Here is a 21,579-nt window from a genome sequence, read left to right as displayed (position 1 = left end):
TAGTCCTCATTGATTTCTTCTGAACTCCAAGCATATAGTCATTTATACTCTAATTTAGGACCATACAACATCTTACAAAGAAAAAGCTCCAGTGTATTGGTTGATACTTTAACTTTTCCCAATCCAAATGAAATTAATCTCTTAACAGAACTTTAAAACACATAGTCTTCAGTATTTATTCCATTGGCATTTGTGTTGTCCTTCTCAATAAGAATGAAAGCTTCTAGATGGCAGAGACCGTGCGTCTGCCATTTCTTCAGTAGCTGTGACAGTCTGAGCACTTTCATGTTATGAGCATCTCCTATGTGCCAGGTTTTCTAGATGCTGGAAATTTGGGGGTGGGGGGGCAGTTAGGGGAGCAGAGGCAGGGAGAATGAAGAAATTTCCCATGCTTCTGGAGCCTATATTCTGGTACGTGGTAGGCAGTGATAACATTTTACCTTTGAACTGCATTTTAAGGCTCCCAAAGAGACTGTGCTTAGTCGCTCTGTTGTGTCTGACTCTTTGTGACTGTAACCTGCCTGGCTCCTCTGTCCATGGGGATTCTCCAGGCAAGAATACTGGAGTGGGTTGCCATGCCCTCCTCCCCAGGGGTCTTCCTAACTCAGGGATCAAACCCAGATCTCCTGCATTACAGGTGGATTCTTTACAGTTTGAGCCACCAGGGAATCCCATGAATACTGAAGTGGGTAGCCTATCCCTTCTCCAGGGGATCTTCCCCACCTAGAAATCAAACTGGGGTCGCCTACATAGCAGGCGGATTCTTTACTACCAGCTGAGCTACTTATCTATAAAACCAACTCATTGGATCCTTACATCTCCATGTGCTAGGTGCATGCATGCTAAGTCACTTCAGTTGCATCTGACTGTGTGACCATATGGACTGAAGCCTGCCAGGTTCCTCTGTCCATGGGATTCTCCAGGCAAGGATATTGGAGTGGGTTGCCATTTCCTTCAACCCAGGGGCTGAATCCGTATCTCTTAGGTCTCCTGCATAGGCAGGGTTGCTGTTCACCACTGGCCCCATCTGGGAAGCCCCAGGTGTGCCAGGTGATGATCCATTAAATGACTGTCCTGAAGTTTCACAGCTAATACATGACAGAGTCGGGACTCAAACCTTGGTCTCCTGAATCCTAGTTTTATTAAGACTTGAGTAATTAAGACTGCCTCGCCTTCTGAGGGTTTTATGATGAACACATAAATAGTTGGGAATCTGTATATTCATTTATGGACACTTACATACAGTTGTTGGCTATTGGCAACCAAAAATGGCAGGGAACAAGATTAGATTCTGTATTGGGAAAAATCTTATTGTAAATATTTACCTTCCAAATATGTGTCATCTCTACTGAAGGTGAAAAAAATATTGGCCTCCATGGAGGAAATTGAAGGCTGCTAATAATGTGACTCAGGATACCATAAAGAGACCTTGAAGCCACAGTGCTGTGCTCAGCAAACAGCTGGGGCTGGATGCTGTGATGAACCCGTTAGTCCCTTAAGCGCTTGAAAGCCATGTAGAGTGGTGGGAAGAGCCTGAGAATTTGTGTTCTCCCCACTCTAACTTCTGTCAGTTTCTTTCCTCTAAAGATGGGGATCAGTATCTTTGTAACATACATCATAGAATTACTAGACAAAGAAGCGGTAGTTTGATGATGTAAAGCACAACTATAACGGACTTTTGTTTTTTTTTTTCTTTATAAATTTTTGTTTTGTTGGCTGCACCTTGGGGTGTGCAGGATCTTAGTTCCCCGACCGAGGATTGAACCTGTGCCCCTTGCATTGGGATTGTGGAGTCCTAACCACTGGACTGTCAGGGAAGTCGAGGAATTTTGTTTTTAATTGATAGTATATCATCTAATAAAGTTATCTTCCTTAAGGTATTTGGTTTGACAATCTCCATATCAGTGTAATTTGTGCCCAAGAAGGCTGTGTTTATTTGAAAGACAATGTTTGTTAGATCCTACAATTGGGGGGAAAATTTTTTTTAAGAAAGGGGGAAAAACACCCCACACGTCTCCTCAGACTTGACACAGAGAGGAGACAGCCAGGCTTGTGTTGAGGGGAGAGAGGGTAAAGGCCCTTATTATTATCATTTTTTTCAAGACCTATATTAACCTATTGTGTTTAGTGCCTACCACATTTATAATACTGGAATTACAAAGGCAAGACATGGTCTCTTCTGTAGGGTGACTAATTGCCTGTTGACTATTGAATGATTTTAAAGCTGTGTGTGAAATGTATGGTAGAAATAAGTACACAATGAAATATTGTGGGAGACATACTGGAAATGCTTCTTGGTGAGATGATACCTTGGCTGAGATTTAATAGATGGTAGGAATTCTAGGGGCAGATTGAGAAGGGAAAGCGTACCAAACCGGAAAAAACTTGCTAGAGGAGGTGATAGCGTAGCTGAATCTGAAAAAGGTAGTAGGAGTTATGAGATAAGGAACAGGTTGGGAGGGAAAGCAACCAAGCAGAGTGGATAGCATTGAAAAGTCTTAAAAGTGAGAGAAAGCGTAACTCTTTCTGGAGATTGCCAGTAGTTTGGGTTGCTGTGGAATGTTGAGGAAAGGTGTGGCAGGAGATAAAACTGGCGGAGAGGTGGGAAATTTAAAACAGGGCCAGATTGTGGAAACCCTTGTTTGGACTTTACTATGAGTCACTGTGGTAATAAGGAGAATGGATAAGAGGGTGTGTTACTGAAATTAGAGGACTAGTGAAGAGGTTATTGCAGTAATCTAGGCAACGTCATGATGGCTGAATTTTTATAAATCAGGATGAAGACAAGGGGCATTTATTTATGATACACAAAATAGAGCCTATGGATTTTGATGACTGATGAGATTAGTAAGAAGACAATTTAGTTAATGTTTATGGAATCCTAGCCATGTTTCAGGACTGAGCCAGTCAAGCAATTGCACATGTATTTCCTCACGTATTCTTTCTATAGCCCTTTGGATTTTATGCTGTTGTTCCTGTTTTACAAATAAGGAAGCTGAGGTTCAAAAAGTTTGGTAACACTCAGACACAGAGACTCCTAATCTATCTGACTTTTCTGAAGAATAATGCTATTAACCACTATACTGTACTGCTTAACAGTTTCCAGGTTACTGTCTTTTTTTTTTTTTTAATTGGAGTATGGCTACTTTACAATGTTGTATTAGTTTCTGCTGTACAGCAGAGTGAATCAGTTATATGTATACATATATCCCCTCTTTTTAGATTTCCTTCCCATTTAGGTCACCACAGAGCATTGAGTAGAGTTCCCTGTGCTATACAGTAGGTTCTCATTAGTTATCTATTTTATACATCAGTTTATACGTCAGCTCAGTTGTGTCCAATTCTTTGCGACCCCATGGACTGCAGTACACAGGGCTTCCCTGTCCATCACCAACTCCCGGAGCTTGCTCAAACTCATGTCCATTGAGTCAGTGATGCCATCCAACCATCTCATCCTCTGTCGTCCCCTTCTCCTCCTGCCTTCAATCATTCCCAGCATCAGGGTCTTTTCAAATGGGTCAGCTCTTCGAATCAGGTGGCCAAAGTATTGGAGTTTCAGCTTCATTGTCAGTCCTTCCAATGAATATTTAGGACTGATCTCCTTTAGGATGGACTAGTTGGATCTCCTTGCAGTCCAAGGGACTCTCAAGAGTCTTCTCCAATACCACAGTTCAAAAGCATCAATTCTTCAGCGCTCAGCTTTCTTCACAGTCCAACTCTCACATCCATACATGATTACTGGAAAAGCCAAAGCTTTGGCTAGACGGACCTTTGTTGGCAAAGTAATATCTCTGCTTTTTAATATGCTGTCTAGGTTGGTCATAAATTTTCTTCCAAGGAGCAAGCGTCTTTTAATTTCACAGCTGCAGTCATTGTCTGCAATGATTTTGGAGCCCCCCAAAATAAAGTCTGTCACTGTTTCCATTGTTTCCCCGTCTATTTGCCATGAAGTGATGGGATCAGATTCCATGATCTTGGCTTTTTGAATGTTGAGTTTCAAGCCAGCTTTTTCACTCTCCTCTTTCACTTTCATCAAGAGGCTCTTTAGTTCTTCTTCACTTTCTGCCATAAGTGTGGTGCCATCTGCATATCTGAGGTTATTGATACTTCTTCCGGCAACCTTGATACCAGCTTGTGCTTCATCCAGTCCAGCATTTCTCATGATGTACTTTGCATGTAAGTTAAATAAGCAGGTTAACAATATACAGCCAATGTATTTTATATATAGTAGTGTATGTATGTGAATCCCAATCTCCAAATTCATCCCATCCCCCTTCCTCCCCATCCCTGATATCCATAAGTTTATTCTCTACATCTGTATCTCTGTTTCTGCTTTGCACATAAGTTCTTCTGTACAACTTTTCTAGATTCCACATATAAATGATACTGTATGATGCTTGTTTTTCTGACTTCACTCTGTATTACAGTCTCTAGGTCTGCCCGTGCCTCTTCATATGGCACTATTTTGTTCCTTTTTATGGCTGAGTAATGTTTTATCATGTGTATGTTATATTTTCTTTATCCATTCCTCTATTGATGGACATACAGGTTGCGTCCATGTCCTGGCTGTTGTAAATAGTGCTGCAATGAGTTTTGGGGTGCAGGTTACTGTCTTGATTACCTCAAGTGATTGGTGGCAGTGCTGTAAGTGCTGTATTACTGAAACAGTGAGGGTGGGGTCTGGAGGAGCAGTGTTAGGGAAAGTGATGAGTTCTGTTTTGGACATTTCCTTTGGGACATCTAGTTGATGTCTAGGTGGGAGCTTGATCTAAAATTCTGAATTCCAGAAGGATGGCCTGAGCTGGATACACTGCTCTGGGAATTGTTAGTCTGTAGGTGGTTGTGGTGGTATCACTCGGCGAGTGGACTGAATAGTAATATGATAATACTGGTTGACAGCTTTGGAGTGGACATGACCACCTAAAGATTGGTATATACGTCATAGAGCATAAGACAAGGTATGTCTTTTGGTCCCTTCAATTCTAGGCATTCTGAAAGAATGTCTAGAATACATACATCTCAAATTTCAGTCCCCCCCACCAAAAACAAACTAGGTACTGTTTTCCAATATTTGATTAGTGGTGGAATGAGATAGCTTTAATGATAGCCGTTTTGTCCTTTCTCATTCTGCTTAAGTTAAACAGCAGAACGATAGCTTGTTTAGAATTAAAAACTTGTAAGTACAAATGAAAAATGGAAAAGAAGAAACCAAAGTCCCATGAAGCTGTATTATTAAGCTATTAAGACTGGTAAGTGTTCATTCGGCAACCCTGGCAGCCTGTAGAGACACTTGTACTGTGTAACCATGTTAACAGTGGCCTCAACCTATAGCATCCAGTATGTATGAAGGAACATGTTTTATAACAGAATGAGTGGTATCTGTTAATGGAAGGTAACTTGGGAGTTTATTGCATTCACTGCCTTTCCCCATGGTATTAACATAGTGTGATGGATTATATATATCAGTCTGTCCCTGGATAGTACCCAGAACAAACAGGGCAGCAGTTGGGATACTCAGTGATCATGCTGTGACGTAAGGGAGAGTTATGGATGCTTCTGGTCTGCTCCATAGTCTGTTCATTTTCAGTAAGAATTTGGAGGCTTCTGGTGCCTCTCCAGGCCAGGGAATGGAAAGGTTTATTTGGTTCACATTCTCATCTTTCTCTTTGATTAGCTTTTAAACAACACACTTTGGCAAATCACTAGCCTCTGAGAGATCAGAGCCTGTACACGGAAAAGAGTGGGCAGATCAGATCAGATCAGATCAGTCGCTCAGTCGTGTCCGACTCTTTGCGACCCCATGAATCGCAGCACGCCAGTCCTCCCTGTCCATCACCAACTCCCAGAGTTCACTCAGACTCACGTCCATCGAGTCAGTGATGCCATCCAGCCATCTCATCCTCTGTCGTCCCCTTCTCCTCCTGCCCCCAATCCCTCCCAGCATCAGAGTCTTTTCCAATGAGTCAACTCTTCGCATGAGGTGGCCAAAGTATTGGAGTTTCAGCTTCAGCATCATTCCTTCCAAAGAACACCCAGGGCTGATCTCCTTTAGAGTGGACTGGTTGGATCTCCTTGTAGTCCAAGGGACTCTCAAGAGTCTTCTCCAACACCACAGTTCAAAAGCATCAATTCTTCGGCGCTCAGCCTTCTTCACAGTCCAACTCTCATATCCATACATGACCACAGAAAAACCATAGCCTTGACTAGACGAACCTTTGTTGGCAAAGTAATGTCTCTGCTTTTGAATATGCTATCTAGGTTGGTCATAACTTTCCTTCCAAGGAGTAAGCGTCTTTTAATTTCATGGCTGCAGTCACCATCTGCAGTGATTTTGGAGCCCAGAAAAATAAAGTCTGACACTGTTTCCACTGTTTCCCCATCTATTTCCCATGAAGTGGTGGGACTGGATGCCATGATCTTCATTTTCTGAATGTTGAGCTTTAAGCCAACTTTTTCACTCTCCGCTTTCACTTTCATCAAGAGGCTTTTGAGTTCCTCTTCACTTTCTGCCATAAGGGTGGTGTCATCTGCATATGTGAGGTTATTGATATTTCTCCCGGCAATCTTGATTCCAGCTTGTGTTTGTTCTAGTCCAGCGTTTCTCATGATGTACTCTGCATAGAAGTTAAATAACCAGGTGACAATATACAGCCTTGATGTACTCCTTTTCCTATTTGGAACCAGTCTGTTAGGGATGATCTTAGTTTATCTCGTGAGTTGCTTCTCTCTTCCACAGGGAAGACAATGTGTTAAATCAAGGTATTCGGTCATGTCGTCATCTTTGAGGGAATTGTGATTCTATCGTCATTTTAGGTGGCTTCAAGGGAGTTGAGTCTTCAGTTACCTGACCAGATTAATGCTTTGAAATGAAATCTTTTCAAGTCTTTGGCTCAAATTTCATGTGACTGATTTTTACAAGATCACTTACAGTCTCAGCCACTTTATATTGATGTATGTTGATAACGTTAACACTTATATGGGTTTGTGGGCAACTTTCAGAACCCTTGTCCCTTTGGAGTTCTGAGATTCTATGCTTCAGGTTCATTGACTTCATAAATATTTATCGAACACTTTCTACCTGCCAGGTAGTGGCCTAGATGGTAGAGGATAAACTTGTTTAGGAAACAAACCAGAAAAGGTCCCTTCTCTTTTGAGAAGAAAGGAGCTTCCTTTCTTTAGGATATCAGACATTGAATGAGGCTAGTTCAGTAAGTTGGTATTTGTGAAAAGATCTATAACAAGCCCTTCTGGATATGTCTTGTTTTCCTTCTCTACTGCATATCTAGATCCTGCCCATCCTCCTTGGAAGCCTGGCTCAATTGGCAGCTTCTCCCTGATAGCCTTATCTGACCCTTTCAGCTGATATAGCCTTCTCTTCTCTGAAATCCTATGTTATTTTGCCTGCAACTTACATCACCTTAAATAATTTTCTGTTTGTTTTTAATAGTTTTAGTGCACAGTGTACAGTTCTCTGTTAGACTATAAGTTATTGTGGGTAGAATAAATATCCTGTTCATCTTGGCCTTGGGCATTCCGCATGCAGGCAGCAGGATGTTGTAGGAAAAAACACTGAACTTAGAGCCAGAAGACTTGATTTGAGTACTGGCTTCCCAACTAACTAACTTTGTGACTATAGGCAAGTCATTTAACTTCATTGAATTTGTTTCCTATCTTTAAGAATATATTAATTATCTTTCCATTCATAAGTAGTTGTTGAGAGGCTTATTAAACTGAGAGAACATATGTGACTGTTCCTTGTAAATTCTAAATTCTTACACAAATACTTAGTTGATGATATCATAGTAAATATTCAGTAAGTATTTGGATGAGTAAGTATTTGCTTTCAGTTAACACTGTTTCCTGGGTAGTTCTTTTGCTTAATGAGGTCTCTAGGCTTCTGCAAATATGCTAAACTATCTTCCGTCTTACTTTACTGTAAAATGATTCTGTTCCTCAGAATTGGCATCTTCTTTATCTCCAGGGCATTCTCCCCCCACCCCCCCACCCCAGGTTCTGTGTCATATTAAAACAACAAATAACATTTGGTCTGTTTCAGCAGGTGGTGCATTATGGCTGACATGCGAAATCTGGTAGAAAGATTGGAGAGAGTGGTGGGCCGCCTGGAGGCAGTCTCCCATGCCTCTGACACACACTGTGGGTATGGAGACAGTGCTGCAAAAGGTAAGCAGTATACGTGCCAGTAGAGTGCTTTGAGTGAAACTTGGTGTCCTGGCCTGAAATTTTTCTCTCTTGGTATGATCTCTTCTTTGGAGCTAACTTGCTGAAACATTAAATTTAGAAAGTTCATCGCCTGTAAGATAAGGGAGGAAGTGACTTCTTTGCAGGGAGGCCTGTGGTTAAGTTATTTTAACACGAGAACTTCCTGCTTCCTGTTCTTTCTTTAGCAAAATGACTCTAGTATAAGTCAAATGACAAGTGATATTAAAATTTCCTCTCTCCAAATTATTGGCAGATTGACCACATGTACCAGTTGAATTATAGAATGTTAGGCTAAAAGGAACTTTGGTGGGGGGTAATTTTGTTTATTTTCATTCTGTTGATCAAGAAAATCAAGCTCAGTTAGGAATGGGGACTTAGCTAGGATCACATAAGAAGTTAATGGTGATTCTGGAGCTAGAATGCAAACTCCTGACTTACACTCCAGCCTTCTGTTTACTGTTACCTTGCCTCTCCGCTTTCATATGGAAGTGCCTTTAACAAACTCTCTCATGTGTGACCATTCTTGGTGGTGTGACTGTCTTCAGCAGGAACGACTCCATATGTGCAAGCATTTGACTCACTGCTGGCCGGTCCTGTGGCAGAGTACCTCAAGATCAGTAAAGAGATTGGGGGAGATGTGCAGAAACATGTAAGGAGGTTTGGCCCTTTTTCCCATCTTTTACGGACTGGTGGCTTTCTTCAAATCATAGTCATGCTTGGTTTAAGAGCCCCTTGAGAGGCTCCTGGCTTCTTCTACCTGCATTGAGGAACTCAGTCTATGCACTGAAACAGTTTTTCACATTTTTTCCCAGGCCCTCTGCTTTTATCACATGCTCTTATGGGCTTCTTTTATATAGATAGCGTGCTCTGCTCATCTTGGTAGTGAGAATATGCTACCCCACCATGTTATATAACCAAGCCTGGGGTGGCTTATTCAAAGGACTCATCATCATGACTTAGCATTTATGAAACTGTGCTTGGTAGTTATGCTAAAACTATGCTAATGTGAGTTATTTTCACACTTAGCCCACAGTAAGAATACGAAGTAGGCACTGACAGGTGCTCTCCACCCACCTCCCTTCATGTGCTGCTACCCACGTTGTCACCACCGCCCCCCCCACCACCACTCTTTCTCTTCGGGACCCAGAACCTTACTGCTAGTCTTTGAGTGATCCTTTGTAAGCAGTAACCATGTTTAGGATCAGCCTGACCCTTCAGTAAAACTGTTTGCCTGATATTTGAAAGATCTATTTGAAGCCTCTTAGATACCATCTGTTGGCAGTGGTGTTAACTCTAGAGAGTGGGACTGGGACTTAGGAGTATGGTGCTTGCATTTTTACTTTATACAGTAGATAACATTTGGAAAAGTTTAAAACATATCAGTTCTACATTTAAAAAATACAAACCCAGAAAAATGACTTGACTTTGAATTTTTATATGTGGTAGTGCTTATAGCTTCATGCTTCTTAATATTCATTTGTCCATGGCCCTCAGTAAGAAATACATATTTGTAACCAAGATATGCATGTGTGCTAAGTCTCTTTAGTCGTGTCCGACTCTTTGCCACCCTAGGGACTGTAGCCTGCCAGGCTTCTCTGTCCATGGAATTCTCCAGGCAAGGATACTGCAGTGGGTCGCCCATGCCCTCCTCTAGGGATCTTTCCGACCCAGGGATCGAAACCGTGCCTCTTACATCTCCTTCGTTGGCAGGCAGGTTCTTTACCACTAGCACCACCTGGGAAGACCAGTTGAGATAGATGTTTCACAAAATAGTGTTTATGCTACTTGTATTGAACCTTAAAAAAAAATTTCTAATTGCTGTATTGCACTCATTGTTCTACTATACTTCACTGAATGAAGTGCTCATTATGTGTCACAAAGTTGATTTAATTACCTGTGATAGGTCATGGTCCAACACCTGAAAACAGCTTTAACCTTATGGAGTAAATACCTTAAGAATTTGAGGCATAAGCTTAGGCTTTTGCTTTTACTCCTACCTCTGGTTTTTGAAAATAATTTTTTTTTGGTGATGAGAGGTAGGAGAGATTTTTCAGTGCACTTCGTACCACACATGTGCAGTTGCAAACTTGACTTCTTTGAAAGCCCTAAGTATCTTCATTTCCAACTCTGGATATACAACCTGATTAGTTCCAACAGGAGCAATGGTATATGTAATTCTGCTATCAGTCCCTGAAATCTGGATTACTTAAAGAAATCAACATGAAGTGCCTGGGTTGCTGCCAGAATACATGAACATGGAGGCTTCAGGTTATTCTTATCAGGACCTGTCCAGTTGTGAAGTATCGCTGATAGCTGGTTCTTTTCCTGTCTTCTTGTTTCCAGGCGGAGATGGTCCACACAGGTCTGAAGTTAGAGCGAGCTCTCTTGGTTACAGCCTCTCAGTGCCAGCAGCCAGCAGGCGTAAGTTCACTGCTAGTTGGTTTTGTTATGGTTTGACGTGCAGGACAGGTTGAGGGCTTTCTGCTGAGCTATTACAACATGTTAAGATAGATCTACCAGGCACCAAGTCCCAGGAGAGTCTGATTTTAAGCCCCACTATGGGAATGTGCCATTTGACAGTCTTTTCTAGCCTCTTGGCTTAGCCCAAATTCATCATATTGTCTCCTAAGTTCATTAGGCCCTAGAAAGTGATTCTCTTACTCCACTGTGGATGTGCTTTTATTAGTAAGACTGCTGGGGAGATCGTAAAAGTATTGCTTCTCCCCTCACCCTAAGTGGTTGGACATCTCTCTTAAACTTTATTCCTACCTCAAAATTTTAAGCTGCCAAAGTATGAAAATAAATTTGAGAAAATTTAGATTTTTCTCAGAGCCACACATTTTAGTTTTGTTTTGTTTCTTCTTTTTTGCATTTGGCTCTCCTAGGTAGAGGGTAATAACATAAGTTTTCGTGCTAATGCTGTATTAAAACCTGTGAACCCTCAACATGCCTAAACAATGTAAAAGTAGCAGAAGTAAGGTTAAATATGTTAGACTCTAATTTTTAATCTTAAAAGACAAAAGGTTAAAGCATTTTGTCTAAACCTTTTTTCCCAACCCCACACTTTTCACAACAATTCAGGCTGCTGAGACATTATTGTATTCCCCTTACTTTAGATCCAGGATTGGCAGACTGTAGTCTGCAGGCCAAATCGGCCCACCACCTGTTTTAAGTGAAGTTTTTTTGAACACAGCCATGTCCATTCTTTTAAGTGTTGTCTGTTGTTGCTCTATGCACTACAACAGCAGAGTTAAGAAATAGCAACAGAGCCCGTATGGCCTGCAAAGACTGAAATATTTACGGTCTGGCTCTTTACAGAAAGTTTACCAATTCCTGCTTTAGACTGTTCTCATACTGAGATCTGAGAATCGAGATGTTCAGGAAACCAGGCTTTGTGGGAAGGATGAAAACACAGAAACACAAGATTGGTCCATTATGCTAAGCTTCCTGCTCAAATGCCAAGTCCTCTAATTGCATTTGATTCAGCAGATCTCTTCTCAGCAGCTGCTATATGGCTAGCACTGTGTTGAGGGCTGTGGAGATTATAAAATAGGGCTAAAACAAAGCCCTTGTGTTTGAAGAATTAATGAGAAAGAAAAACATGTTCACATGGGTTCATTAATAAATGGTTGCATGGTAAGGTGCCAGAATTGGCTCTGCTGACGAGAGATGCTGTAGGAGGCCAGTGTGGCTGGGGTTGGAGGGCTGTTCCTCATGAAGCAGAGGATCACGTGGATAGATGGAAAGACAAGAGCCCATCGTGAGTCAGGGCCCAGAAATGAGCTGGTAGCTCCTGTTAGTGGGACAGAAAAGAGACAAATGACGGAAATGGTAGAATTTTGTGGTACAGCTGGGGTATGGGTCCTGATCATGAAGAACCACAAAATCCTGCCTGAGAAGTTGGAACTCTGAGGAGAGTGAGGTGTTGAGTAGTAGTGTAGCCATATGAATCTTTGGAGATAAATACAGAGTTTATGTGCATGCTTGTTGTAGTTCATGAAGAATTCTTGCCTTACAAGATGAGAGTTGAGCAACATAAAACATAGAAGGACTCTAACCTCTGTCTTTTCCTGCCTCTTTTTTTCTAGAACAAGCTTTCTGACTTGTTGGCACCCATCTCCGAGCAGATCCAAGAAGTGGTGACCTTCCGGGAGAAGAACCGAGGCAGCAAGTTGTTCAATCACCTATCAGCTGTCAGCGAAAGTATCCAGGCCCTGGGTTGGGTGGCTATGGTGAGCTGTGCAGCTTCTATGGGAGGGAAGGGATAGAGATCAGGAGATGTGGCTGGAAAGGCCCTGCGTCACTGACAGCTTTTTCTTTTTCTAGGCTCCCAAGCCTGGTCCCTATGTGAAGGAAATGAATGATGCTGCCATGTTTTATACAAATCGAGTCCTCAAGGAGTACAAAGATGTGTAAGTCCAGCTTGTCCTCAAGGGGTCAAGAACAAACCCAGCTGGTTACTTGACTTGCTAGAGTAGGGCTTTGGGTTAAGTTAAGGCTGGCCATGGCTGCTGTGTTTATTCTCTTATCTCAGGGCTGCTTTTTGGAAAGTGTGATAGATGTTGACTCATAGAAGCTGCATTTGCAAGCAGAAAGTGTTTCTTCTTCCTCTTCTGCTTTTTATCTGGGGTTTGTAGGGGGCTTTTGAGTTTTCTCATCCTTGCCTTTACGGTTTAGGAGCTTTTGCTGGATATGAAAATGAACTAATGCCCTTTTTTTTTGGCCTGTGTGGATAAGATTTTGTTCCTTTTTGAAAACTTCTAACTGGCTCAATGGCAAAAGTTACAACAAGATTTACTATAAAGTGACCCTGACTATTCTTATAGTCAGGTAAAGTGAGAGGAAGGCTGCCTGACCATTGCAGGTGTTGCGTAAGGGGAGTTACTATATGTCCAACCACATGTGTCCACCAGTGTGAACTTCTCCATCACTGGTTTTGAGCTGGAGTGACTACAGGCACCTGTTACTTGGCCACGTAACTCTCCAAACCCTTCTTTTCTTCCCTCCATTTGTCCTCAGTAATCAGCATATGTTGAGTGACTGCTCTGAAGGAATGAGCCTTCATGTGGGTCTGAAATATCTCCCAGAACACCAGGCAGTTCCTTGATCCTTCCAGTAATCTGGAATTAAGCATCACAACATTCTGATTATATTCCACTATTATACTCCACAATTTACAGTTGAGGAAATTGGGTTTTAAGCTCAGTTCAGTTTAGTCGCTCAGTTATGTCCGACTCTTTGTGACCCCATGGTCTATAGCATGCCAGGCTTCCCTGTCCATCACCAACTCCCGGAGCTTACTCAAACTCATCTCCATTGGGTCGGTGATGCCATCCAACCATCTCATCCTCTGTCGTCCTCTTCTCCTCCTGCCTTCGATCTTTCCCAGTGAGTCAGTTCTTTGCATCAGGTGGACAGAGTATTGGAGCTTCAACATCAGACCTTCCATTGAATACTCAGGACTGATTTCCTTTAGGATGGACTGGGTTGATCTCCTTGCAGTCCAAGGGACTCTCAAGAGTCTTCTCCAACACCACAGTTCAAAGCATCAATTCTTTGGCGCTCAATAATCAAAGTCTTCCAGCTAATAATATGTAAGAGAGGAGACTTGAACTACAGTGCAGTGCTACTTCTGTAATTTAATACTGATTCAGTTCAAACGCTCAGTTGTGTCCGACTCTACGACCCCATGAATTGCAGCACGCCAGGCCTCCCTGTCCATCACCAGCTCCTGGAGTTCATTCAAACTCAGGTCCATCCAGTCGGTGATGCCGTCCAGCCATCTCATCCTCTGCTGTCCCCTTCTCCTCCTGCCCCCAATCCCTCCCAGCATCAGAGTCTTTTCCAATGAGTCAAATCTTCGCATGAGGTGGCCAAAGTACTGGAGTTGCAGCTTCAGCATCATTTCTTCCAAGGAACACCCAGGACTGATCTCCTTTAGAATGGACTGGTTGGATCTCCTTGCAGTCCAAGGGACTCTCAAGAGTCTTCTCCAGCACCACAGTTCAAAAGCATCAATTCTTCAGCACTCAGCTTTTCTTCACAGTCCAGCTCTCACATCCATACATGACTACTGGAAAAACCATAGCCTTGACTAGATGGACCTTTGTTGGCAAAGTAACATCTCTGCTTTTGAATATGCTATCTAGGTTGGTCATAACTTTCCTTCTAAGGAGTAAGTGTCTTTTAATTTCATGGCTGCAGTCACCATCTGCAGTGATTTTGGAGCCCAGAAAAATAAAGTCTGACACTGTTTCCACTGTTTCCTCATCTATTTGCCATGAAGTGATGGGACCAGATGCCATGATCTTAGTTTTCTGAATGTTGAGCTTTAAGCCAACTTTTTCACTCTCCTCTTTCACTTTGATCAAGAGGCTTTTTAGTTCCTCTTCACTTTCTGCCATAAGGGTGGTGTCATCTGCATATGTGAGGTTATTGATATTTCTCCCGGCAGTCTTGATTCCAGCTTGTGCTTCTTCCAGCCCAGCGTTTCTCATGATGTACTCTGCATAGACGTTAAATGAGCAGGGTGACAGTATACAGTCTTGATTGACATACTCCTTTTCCTGTTTGGAACCAGTCTGTTCCATGCCCAGTTCTAACTGTTGCTTCCTGACTTGCATATAGGTTTCTCAAGAGGCAGGTCAGGTGGTCTGGTATTCCCATCTCTTTCAGAATTTTCCACAGTTTATTGTGATCCACATAGTCAAAGGCTTTGGCGTAGTCAACAAAGCAGAAATAGATGTTTTTCTGGAACTGTCTTGCTTTTTGGATGATCCAGCGGATGTTGGCAATTTGATCTCTGGTTCCTCTGCCTTTTCTAAAACCAGCTTGAACATCTGGAAGTTCACTATTCACATGTTGCTGAAGCCTGGCTTGGAGAATTTTGAGCATTACTTTACTAGTGTGTGAGATGAGTGTAATTGTGCGGTAGTCGGAGCATTCTTTGGCGTTGCCTTTCTTTGGGATTGGAATGAAAACTGATTTTTTCCAGTCCTGTGGCCACTGCTGAGTTTTCCAAATTTGCTGACATATTGAGTGCAGCACTTTCACAGCATCATCTTTCCTCCTAAAGGGAAGTGTTTTATTTTTAATTTTTTGGAGGAAGGCATATTTTTGACCTAAGGCATTGTGTTACAAGGCAGTTGAGTTTCTTGGAGTCCTAAAGATGCATAGTGATGCTTGAGCGCCTTCCTGACCATGGCTTCAGGCACAGAATATTTGCTCTTTTCAGTTTTTTATATAAGATTATGCCTAAGGTCTTATTATGCTTTGAAAAAACAGTTTGTTACTTTAAAAAGTTTAAGGCATATTGCTATAAGAGGTAGAGATATAGAGTCCCTGTCAGTATGGACTTTGGTCTAATTAGGGTAAGAAAATAGGTTTAAAAAAGAAAAGAGAAACTCAGTTATGATAGAAAAGCTGCCATTGAGCAGAGCCTAAGGAGCATCACAGGCAGGAAAATGTGAGCTCATAGATAGGAAGGATCTGGAATCATTGTTGTAATGTACCCTGATTGCCTGCAGTGAGTCGTTCTTTAATTCTCCCAGGGATAAAAAGCACGTGGACTGGGTCAAAGCTTACTTGAGTATATGGACAGAGCTGCAGGCTTACATTAAGGAGTTCCATACCACCGGACTGGCCTGGAGCAGAACAGTGAGTTCTTGTCCCCTACTGTCATTCCTCCAGGAAGTAGGAGAGGAGGAAAAGGGGTAGAAGAGTAAAGAAAGCGAGGGTAAGGGAAAGAATACTCAGTTCTATTCAGTGTCGGTAAACATGGGTCAGGGACATGCTTGGGCTGGAGGGGAGATAGATGAATAAATAGCATCATCCCAACCCTCAGGAAGCTTAAAAACAGATACGAAACCCCAGTACCAATCACCAGGCCAAGTGGTATTATAAAGGTACACACTACAGAGTATGAGAAAGTGTGATTCTCACCTGGGAGAGACTGTACTTTAAGGAGTCATATTCTCATCTGAGACTTTTCAGGTATAGGATGGAAGTGGGCGAGATGGGTAACAGCAAAGCTTAAAGTAAATGCAGAATAAATGTCATCTGCCTTCAGTAAAAAGAGAGAGTCAAATTTTTAGGAGGAAGGGATGAAAAGGAAGTAGTTGAGACATTTAGACTTTGTAACAAGTGATAAGGGGACTTCCTTGGTGGTCCAGTGGCTAAGACTCTGCACTCCTAATGCAGGGGACCTGGGTTCAATCCCTGGTTAGGGAACTAGATCCCAACGTGCCACAACAAGGACCTGGCACAGCCACATAAATACTTTTTTTTTTAATTGATGATAAGAAACTATAATAGGTGTTTGAGCAAAATAGTGGTAATGATCAGATTTGTCTTTAAAAGAGTCTTAGTATATAGATTAGGGGCAAGGACTAATGTAAGTACTATGTGAGTACTATGTAAGTACTATTGAAGTACTCATGGTGCAAGAGGCTGATACAGACAAACTTAGGGAGATACAACCAAGATAATAGAATGAGTTAATGAGAAGATGATTGAACAGTCAAGCTTGGATGGTAATACCTTTCGCTAGAATAGAAATGGGGTGATTGTACAGGAAGGGGAGCAGGCAGGAGATGGTGAAATCAAACTTGGATTTTGTAAGTCTGAGGTATTGCTGATACACTAAGATTTTTAGAACTCTAGGTTTAGAGCTGGAAAAATGGAGCTGAGTTGGGTGTGGGTTGGGAGCATTAATCATTGCATCAAGAACTACAGTAAAAATCCCATGTATCTTGGACACATGTAAGGCCCTGTTGGGGCTGGTACCGAGGGGAAGAAAAGTTGACTGTGTTCCCTGCACTTACTGTTCCAGGGGCCTGTGGCAAAAGAACTGAGTGGCTTGCCATCTGGACCCTCTGCTGGATCTGGTCCTCCTCCTCCCCCCCCAGGCCCACCTCCCCCTCCAGTCCCCACCAGTTCAGGCTCAGATGACTCTGCTTCACGCTCAGCACTGTTTGCGCAGATTAATCAGGGGGAGAGCATCACACATGGTAAGTGAACGCTTTGGCAAGAGGAGTCAGTAAACAACTTGTTTTGGCAAGAACTTACCGGCTAGCAACCTGGTAGTCTGTAAACCAGAATCATGGTTTGTTTATGGGAGGTTCTTTTGGGTTGTTACATTCTTTCAGGTTGCCTAAAGGGACAGCAGAGCTGGCTTAAATGGAAATTGAAAATGGGTCATTATAGTTGTGGGAATCTCTCTTCCCATTGGAAGTGATTTAAGGGGCACGTACAGAGTACCTTCTGTATTGTGCCAAGGCATGGTGCCAGTGGTTCTCCCTAGAGCTTTTTCCATGTTACCACACGGTCTCTTTGGGAAGTCATCATGGAAGAGGGTGGTTAACTTCTTCCGAGGATGTATATTAGTCATAACGGAAAACTTGCATAAGAATGACCTAATGTTGGCATAGAAAAGGCTCATATACAGTAGGTTGAAGTCTAAATTATACAACACTCTCCTAAGAATCTATCTATAAAAATATTCAAAGGACAAGTTTTAGACATTATTATTTATAGTGGCTAAGAATGGTATAACAATCTGTATATCCAACTTTAAGAGAAATGGTTAACTGTGGTATGTTCCTTTTGATGGAATATTATGCAACCGTTAAGTCTTTTTTCTGCCATGAACCATGCAGTGTTTAAAGAAAAAAACTAACCACACGGAGTGGTGATACTAAAAAGCTAGTGTTGCTTATGTAGATTGGGCTCTGTTCATAAGCAAGGCACGTGTCAGCCTATTGAGGGCGATTGTGGAGTTTTTTTTCCCTTAAAAAAATATATTTTTAGAAACTATAGGCTAACTTGAGAAAAATTGTACTGTGTTAATTGGTTAAACCAAGTTTTTTTTGGTCTAAGTGTGTATGCTTACATCTAAATAAAAAACAACTATGAATAGAAAAATCATTGGAAGGGAAGTTTCAAGTGCCAGCACTGATTGGGGGTGGGTGGTAAGTTAGCTGTGAATGAGGTTATTTTTCCTTTTACCAAATTTTCTTTATTATCACATAGTACTTTTTCTTCCTCTGTTGATTTAAAAACTGTGTACGTATTTTGTGAGTATATACTTAGTGTTGTTCTAGATCTTTTTCTTGTGTTTTTATCCCCATCCCCCCATATATACACATTCTGCATTTTATTTATTTTTTAGTGGAATTTTATAATTTAACCTTGAGGTAGAAGAGAATTATACAAGTGCTTCTCCAACGGTGTGAGAGAGAACATCTCAGAGGCTCTGGGTTTTGGCTTTGAATTTTTGGTTAAGGATCAGTGTAACTTCTGATAGCAGAAGTTGATTATTGCCTCAGCTCAAAGCCCTGGTATGAAGGACAGGAACAAAGCAGCTGTTGTTCTTACAGCCCTGAAACACGTATCTGATGACATGAAGACTCACAAGAACCCTGCCTTGAAGGCTCAGAGTGGTCTGATACGAAGTGGCCCCAAACCCTTCTCTGCATCTAAACCAGATCCCCCCAAACCAGTCGCAAAGAAGGAGCCAGCCCTACTTGAACTGGAGGGCAAGAAGTGGAGAGTGGTGAGTTAAAAATGCCCAGAGTGGGGGAACAAGTGGGGGCACAGAGACTAAACGGGGCGCAGCCAAACGAGTACAGGCTTTTGATTACAAGAAAGAAAGTTTGGCATAGTCTGGTTTTGGGGGTGTGCTTAGTGATGAGGTTCCTAAAAAGGGATCTCTTTAACAGGAAAATCAGGAGAATGTTTCCAACCTGATGATAGAGGATACAGAGCTGAAACAGGTGGCTTACATATTCAAGTGTGTGAACTCAACATTGCAGATCAAGGGCAAAATTAACTCCATTACTGTAGGTGAGTTCTTCTTGGCCCAGGCAGGCTCTGTCCTAGAGCTTAAGAGGGCTGGCACCCTACCTCCCCTATTTCTAGAGATTCTTAATAGAGTGTTTTCCTTTAAATTTATACTGTTAACCTGCTCCCTTTCTTCTCCTAGATAACTGTAAGAAACTTGGTCTGGTGTTTGATGACGTGGTGGGCATTGTGGAGATAATCAATAGTAAGGATGTCAAAGTTCAGGTAACTCGATACCTTGGCTCCTTCCTTTGGTCTCGGGGATTAATTGAAAGAGACACAGCCGACCCACAGATGTTGCCCTGGTAGAAATCTGACTCTGTGGGGTCTGTAAGCTGAGCTGCTCCGTATGTGGCAGGAAAAGAGTTGGCCCTTAGCGTGAGCTGTTTCCAGCACCATCCCCACCCACCCCTAGTATCCAGTATCTGTTGTACACCTGTGAGTTGTTCATGTGCTCCTGTGAAACAGGGAAAGCTTTTCCCACAGTTAACTGTTGTTCTTCCAGAGGCCAGAACTCAGTGCTCTTGGTTTCCTCTGCAGGTAATGGGTAAAGTGCCAACCATTTCCATCAACAAAACAGATGGCTGCCACGTTTACCTGAGCAAGAACTCCCTGGATTGTGAGATAGTCAGTGCCAAATCTTCTGAGATGAATGTCCTCATTCCTACAGAAGGCGGTGACTTCGTAAGTTTCTTGATCCCTTTAGTAGTATGATGTGAAAACAGAAGGGCCTGAAGGCTAGTGTTGGAGAAAGCTAGTTGATGGACATTCTGCACCGAGTGAGGTCCAACCCAGCCGTGCACACCTCAAGCACATGGAAGCCTGAGGTGGTCCCACAGAGTAGACCCCCTAAGGAGAGTGGTTTCTGGCTTTCTTAGGCTGAGCAGATGCTCAGGGTAGCAGAAAGGACTGGGGTTGAGTCACAGCACCCTGCTGAGCCATTCACATTCCCATCTGTACTTCACAGGCGTAACAGCTGTCCAGGGTCACTGGTCAGTAGGAAATAGACTGCCACCTCCATCTGTCTAGCTTTGGAGGCTCTGTCCTCATTCCTGCACTGCACTGCTTCGTCACTGTGTCAGTGGTGGGGCAGGTGGTCTCTAAGATGTGGTGCTGCCAGTTCCATAGCCCCCATAGCCAGGCTTTCACAAGAGGATTCCGTTTCCCTCATTACATCCTACTTGCTCTCACAGTTTAGTGCAAACAGGCATTGGGAGAAAAGTGTTAAGATTTAATTAGCCCCATGTTGCCTAGCTCAGGTTTAAACTTGTTGTTTCTCTATTTGCAGAATGAGTTCCCAGTCCCTGAGCAGTTTAAGACCCTATGGAATGGGCAGAAGTTGGTCACCACAGTGACAGAAATTGCTGGATAAGCGAAGTGCCACTGGGTTCCTTGTCCTCTCCCTCACACCATGGGATAAATCTGTATCAAGACGGTTCTTTTTTAGATTTCCTCTACCTTTCTGCTCTTAAACTGCTTCTCTGCTTTGAGAAGCACAGCTACCTGCCTTCACTGAAATATACCTCAGGCTGAGATTTGGGGTGGGATAGCAGGTCAGTTGATCTTCCGCAGGAAGGTGCAGCTCTTTCATATCAGCTCAACCACACCGCCAGTCCATTTTTAAGCAACTGCAGACCAGGACAGGTGTGTTTTAGCTTTCAGCCTTTGGGGTTATTTGACCAACAAATAGTCTTTTGGGAAGACTATAGCAGTCCCAGGAATTAACAGGTCAGAATGTTCACACAAGTTAACCTTTTTCTAACAACAAGTGTGAAGGTAACAGAAGCTGATCCTAGTTAGTTCTTCTAACTTAAACTAATTATCACTATTGACAAGTGCGTCAAGGGTTGCATGGGACCAAAGGCTGAAGCTTGGCCATCTAGCATTCCTAGGAAAATGATTTCCTACGAGCATTCCTTTTCTTCTGCATTCCATCCCGCACCTGGCCAAACCTGGCCGTAGGTTGTCCTGTGGAGGCTGCTGTGGTGGTGCCCTGCCCCCAGGCCAGCTAAGGGAGTCTCGGACCCTTTCTCTCTTGGGCCCCTGCCCAGCACCTTCCTACAGAGATGACTTTAAAAGAGTGAAAAAAAAGGAAAACTGCACCATTCCCAGCAATCTGGCTCCCTTTCTCCTTCCATTCTAGGTGCCCATCATCCGTCTTCACTGCTTCCATGGCCCTGTCACGCTCACAACTTGTGGCTTCTGTCTGGGCACCTGAACAAAGGACCAGAAATCTGCACTGCAGGCTGTTTTAGGTCTTGTGTAAAAACCTTGCACAGCCTTGCTAATGCAACTTTCAGTTTTTCCTCTAGGACAGACACTTTACCAAAATATGCAACTTTTTTTTGGTGGGAAGAGAGATTGTCCTGTGATTTCTACCCATTTCCTGAGGCCTGTGGAAATAAACCTTTATGTACTTAAAGTTATACAGAAAATAGAATAAAATTAATACCAAACTCGCTTAGTATTTATGTATGATATTTGCTGAACAGAGATGTAAGAACTTTGAAAAGAAAAATG

The 21,579-nt window shown here is 42.6% G+C and overlaps 1 protein-coding gene across 4 annotated transcripts in view; it reads left to right on the top strand.

The window, feature by feature from the left end:
* Positions 1-21,515, top strand: part of CAP1 (cyclase associated actin cytoskeleton regulatory protein 1) — a 29,103-nt gene extending 7,588 nt beyond the window's left edge. The window contains exons 2-13 of one of the 4 annotated variants that reach the window (XM_027537691.1): positions 8,060-8,181; positions 8,769-8,869; positions 10,564-10,641; positions 12,309-12,452; positions 12,547-12,632; positions 15,771-15,876; positions 17,051-17,228; positions 18,597-18,772; positions 18,939-19,062; positions 19,202-19,284; positions 19,600-19,743; positions 20,348-21,515. In XM_027537691.1, the coding sequence (XP_027393492.1) occupies positions 8,070-8,181; positions 8,769-8,869; positions 10,564-10,641; positions 12,309-12,452; positions 12,547-12,632; positions 15,771-15,876; positions 17,051-17,228; positions 18,597-18,772; positions 18,939-19,062; positions 19,202-19,284; positions 19,600-19,743; positions 20,348-20,431 (1,416 nt within the window). In that variant the 5' untranslated portion in view covers positions 8,060-8,069 and the 3' untranslated portion in view covers positions 20,432-21,515. Of the gene's footprint in view, positions 1-8,056; positions 8,182-8,765; positions 8,870-10,563; positions 10,642-12,308; positions 12,453-12,546; positions 12,633-15,770; positions 15,877-17,050; positions 17,229-18,596; positions 18,773-18,938; positions 19,063-19,201; positions 19,285-19,599; positions 19,744-20,347 lie in introns of all 4 variants that reach the window. The other 3 variants (XM_027537687.1, XM_027537690.1, XM_027537689.1) reach the window with 3 other exon arrangements.
* The last annotated feature ends 64 nt before the right edge of the window (positions 21,516-21,579 follow it).

The sequence above is a fragment of the Bos indicus x Bos taurus genome, chromosome 3 (assembly GCF_003369695.1).
Source record: "Bos indicus x Bos taurus breed Angus x Brahman F1 hybrid chromosome 3, Bos_hybrid_MaternalHap_v2.0, whole genome shotgun sequence".
Taxonomy (NCBI): Eukaryota; Metazoa; Chordata; class Mammalia; order Artiodactyla; family Bovidae; genus Bos; species Bos indicus x Bos taurus.
This window is presented reverse-complemented; position numbering and strand designations above follow the sequence as displayed.